The 4,990-nt window shown below is 32.5% G+C and overlaps 1 protein-coding gene across 1 annotated transcript in view; it reads left to right on the top strand.

Annotated features, from left to right (window-relative positions):
- LOC145306860 (uncharacterized) overlaps nt 1-2,849 on the top strand; it is a 12,214-nt gene extending 9,365 nt beyond the window's left edge. The window contains exons 8-9 of the mRNA XM_080149182.1: nt 1,297-1,387; nt 2,766-2,849. Coding sequence (XP_080005308.1) covers nt 1,297-1,387; nt 2,766-2,822 — 148 coding nt within the window. The 3' untranslated portion in view covers nt 2,823-2,849. The remainder of the gene's footprint in view (nt 1-1,296; nt 1,388-2,765) is intronic.
- The last annotated feature ends 2,141 nt before the right edge of the window (nt 2,850-4,990 follow it).

Raw genomic sequence — 4,990 nt, 5'->3', positions numbered from 1 at the left:
ATCTATCTATCAATCTATCTATCAATCTATCTATCAATCTATCTATCAATCTATCTATAAATCCATTTATTTATCTATCTATCAATCTATCTATCAATCTATCTATCTATCTATCTATCAATCTATCTATCTATCTATCTATCTATCAATCTATCTATCAATCTATCTATCAATCTATCTATTGAAATCAATCTATGTATCTATCTATCAATCTATTTATCAATCAATCTATCTATCTATCTATCAATATATCTATCAATCTATCTATCAATCTATCTATCAATCTATCTATCAATCTATCTATCAATCTATCTATTAGTCTATCTATCAATCTATCTATCAATCTATCTATCAATCTATCGATCAATCTATTAATAAATATATCTATCAATCTATCTATCAATCTATCTATCAATCTATCTATCAATCTATCTATCAATCTATCTATCAATCTATCTATAAATCCATTTATTTATCTATCTATCAATCTATCTATCAATCTATCTATCTATCTATCTATCAATCTATCTATCTATATATCTATCAATCTATCTATCAATCTATCTATCAATCTATCTATTGAAATCAATCTATGTATCTATCTATCAATCTATTTATCAATCAATCTATCTATCTATCTATCAATATATCTATCAATCTATCTATCAATCTATCTATCAATCTATCTATCAATCTATCTATTAATCTATCTATCAATCTATCTATCAATCTATCTATCAATCTATCTATCAATCTATCTATCAATCTATCAATCTATCAATCTATCAATCTATCAATCTATCTATCTATCTATCTATCAATCTATCTATCAATCTATCTATCAATCTATCTATCAATCTATCTATCAATCTATCTATTAAAATCAATCTATGTATCCATCTATCAATCTATTTATCAATCAATCTATCTATCTATCTATCAATCTATCTATCAATCTATCTATCAATCTATCTATCAATCTATCTATCAATCTATCTATCAATCTATCTATCAATCTATCTATCAATCTATCTATCAATATATCTATCAATCTATCTATCAATCCATCTATCAATCTATCTATCAATCTATCTATCAATCTATCTATCAATCTATCTATCAATCTATCTATCAATCTATCTATCAATCTATCAATCTATCTATCAATCTATCTATCAATCTATCTATCAATCTGTCTATCTATCTATCTATCAATCTATCTATCAATCTACCAAACAATCTTTCTATTCAACTGTCTATGAGTTAATCTATCTATCTATTTATTCATTTTTTAAGATTGGATGGTAATAACACGCCCCCCCGACACTCCGAGGAAAGTAATGGAGTTGCATTTATCACCCCACAGGACAACGAGCTCTATACAAAGGTACAGGGGAGGGAGGGAGGGGACATTGGGCTCATTATTACACTAGTCCCCAAAGTCTTATAAAAACGTTTTCTTATTCATTTTCTTAACAAACTTGGGGACACTTTCAATGAATTTTGATTGGTTGGTTCATTTAGTAGAGTGTCCAAACGTTTCAATCACTAATTGAAATCCACAGAAAGGGTAATTTTGTGTACCATCATTGGGGTTGTTCATCGATTAATCTGCTATTGTCTTATCCCTTTAGATCCATGCAAAAGTAAAGGTTGGATGGATGCCTTGGCCCTGAAACAGGCGCAACTTATTGTCATACACAGTTAGAACTTTCAGACAAATAACGTGTGGTCAAAGAGTTTCTTGTAGTTGAAAACAAATGAACAAACATACAGACAGACATACAGATAGACATACAAACAGACATACATACAGACAGGCATACAGATAGACAGACATAGAGGCATAAAGACAGACATACAGACAAACATACAGACAAACATACATACAAACATACAGACAAACATACAGACAAACATACAGACACACATACAGACAGACATACAGACAGACATACAGACAGACATACAGACAGACATACAGACAGACATACAGACAGACATACAGACAGACATACAGACAGACAGACAGACATACAGACAGACAGACATACAGACAGACATACAGACAGACATACAGACATACATACAGACAGACATACAGACAGACATACAGACAGACATACAGACAGACATACAGACAGACATACAGACAGACATACAGACAGACATACAGACAGACATACAGACAGACATACAGACAGACATACAGACAGACATAAACATATACAGACAAATATAAAGAGAAAAATATAGACAAATATATATAAGATAGCCTGACAAACAGATAGAATTTTAGACAGGCATACAGACAGACACACATACAGACATGGACAGTGGATACAGGCATACATACAGACAGGCATACAGACATACATACAGACAGACAGACAGACAGACAGATAGAATATCATACAGACATACAGACAGACATACATACAGACAGACATACAAACATACAGACATGCATACAGACAGACAGACATACAGATAGGCATACAGACAAACATACAGACAGACATACAGACAGACATACAGACAAACATAAAGACAAACATACAGACAAAAATATAGACAAATATATATAAAGACAGCCAGACAAACAGATAGAATATCAGACAGACATACAGACAGACATATAGACAGTCAAACAGACAATCAATTACAGTGACAGAAAGTCAAAATACGTCCTTAAATCCTGTACCTAACTAATGACCTATTTTCTCTGTCATTCTACTGAATAATATTCTACTGTTCTTTTTTAGGAGGATGAGAAATGGTGGTGGGTATGTTGTCTGGAGTTCTGTTTCTGTTTACTTTAAACTGCTCACACCCAGGAATTATATCAGGAATTTCAGATTTTTTCCCACGGTTCAAAAATTTTTCCCACAGATTATAAAGTTTTCCCATGGTTCATAAAGTTTTCCCTTGGTTAATAAAATGTTTTCCCATAGTTCATAAAGATTTCCCACAGATTATAAAGTTTTCCCATAGTTTATAAAGTTTTCCCATAGTTCATAAAGTTTTCTCACGGTTCATAAAGTTTTCCCACAGATTATAAAGTTTTACAATGGTTTATAAAGTTTTCCCATAGTTCATAAAGTTTTCACATGGTTCATAGTATTTTCCCATGGTTCATAAAGTTTTTCCATGGTTCATAAAGTTTTCCCATAGTTCATAAAGTTTTCCCACGGTTCATAAAGTTTTCCCACGGTTCATAAAGTTTTCCCATGGTTTATAAACATCTAAGTTATATTGAAATCAGTAAAGTAAGTAAAAGCAGCTTTAAAGCAGATGGACTGCAATGAATGTTATATTCTCAAATATTGACAAGAATAATCAGAGGTCTAGCTTTAATAGTAGCTGAGTAAATTTCATTTCCCCTATAGCATTACGGACGGACTAACTAACAGAAAAACTCTTCAAATAAACTTCACTACTAATATTTAATGTATGTTGTCATCCTTGTTCTTTAAGAAAAAACTGAAATAATAATTTTGTAGATGAAATACAAGCCATATAATGTGAATCTTTATATATGTATAATGTATATATATATTACTGAATATATGAATGCATATTTTAATTGGTAAGTCCATGAATTTTGTTTATGAGCAAAGCTTTCTATATTTTGGTCGGTCTGTGTGTGTATCATTGCTTTATATAAGCGTGCAGTAGGGGAGTTTCACCTCCCCCTTAATAATTAAATTTGGGGAAGCCACTAATATGTATAAAAAACATTGTCAAAGTAAAAAGAAAAGTTACAGACATAGACAGATAGACATAGACAGATAGACATAGACAGATAGATACAGCCAGAAATACAAAGAAACAAACATAAAGACATTCAGACAGACATACAGACAGATATACAGACAGGCATACAAACAGACATACATACAAACAAACATACAAACAAACAGACAGACAAACAGGCAGACAAACAGACAGACAGAAAGACAAACAGACAGATAGACAGATAAACAGACAGACAAACAGACAGACAGACACACAGACAGACAAACAGACAGATGGATATACAAACAGATATCAGACAGATATACAGACAGACATACTGACATACATACATACAGACAGACAGACAAACAGACAGTGACATACAAACACATATCAGACAGAATTACAAACATAAAAACAGACAGACAAACAGACAAACAAACAGACAGACAGACAGACATACGGACAGACATACAGACAAACAAACAAGCAGACATACAGAAAGACATACAGCCAGACATACATACAAACAGACATACAAACAGATAGACAGACACACAGACAGATAGAAAGACAAACAGACAGGCAGACAGACAAACAGACAGATAGATATACAAACAGATATCAGACAGACATACAGAATACAAACAGACAGACAAACAGACAGACAAACAGACAGACAAACAGACAGACAAACAGACAGACAAACAGACAGACAAACAGACAGACAAACAGACAGACAAACAGACAGACAAACAGACAGACAGACAGACATACATACAAACAAACATACAAACAGACAGACAGACAGACAGACAGACATACAGACAGACAATTAGACAGAAATTAGACAGGCAGACAAACATACAAACATACAGACAGACATACAAACAGACAGACAGACAGACAAACAAACAGACAGACATACGGACAGACATACAGACAGACATACAAACAGACAAACAGATAGACAGACAGATAGAAAGACAAACAGACAGATAGACAGACAAACAGACAGGCAGGCAGACAAACAGACAAACAGACAGACATACGGACAGACATACGGACAGACATTCAGACAAACAAACAAACAGACAGACCGACAGGCATCTTAACTTATCCACTAATAAAATATATTTTTTTTTTTCAGTACAGAATTGTTACAGCTAAGAAATATAATATATAGAAAAAGAAAATTAAAGTGTTATACAGTAAAAATTGGTGCAAAACTGTTTTCATAATACTATTGTTA

This window comes from Acartia tonsa, chromosome 15 (assembly GCF_053477335.1).
Source record: "Acartia tonsa isolate MP-2025a chromosome 15, ASM5347733v1, whole genome shotgun sequence".
NCBI lineage: Eukaryota > Metazoa > Arthropoda > Copepoda > Calanoida > Acartiidae > Acartia > Acartia tonsa.
The sequence above is the reverse complement of the archived record's forward strand: the minus strand, read 5'-3'. Positions and strand labels throughout refer to the sequence as shown.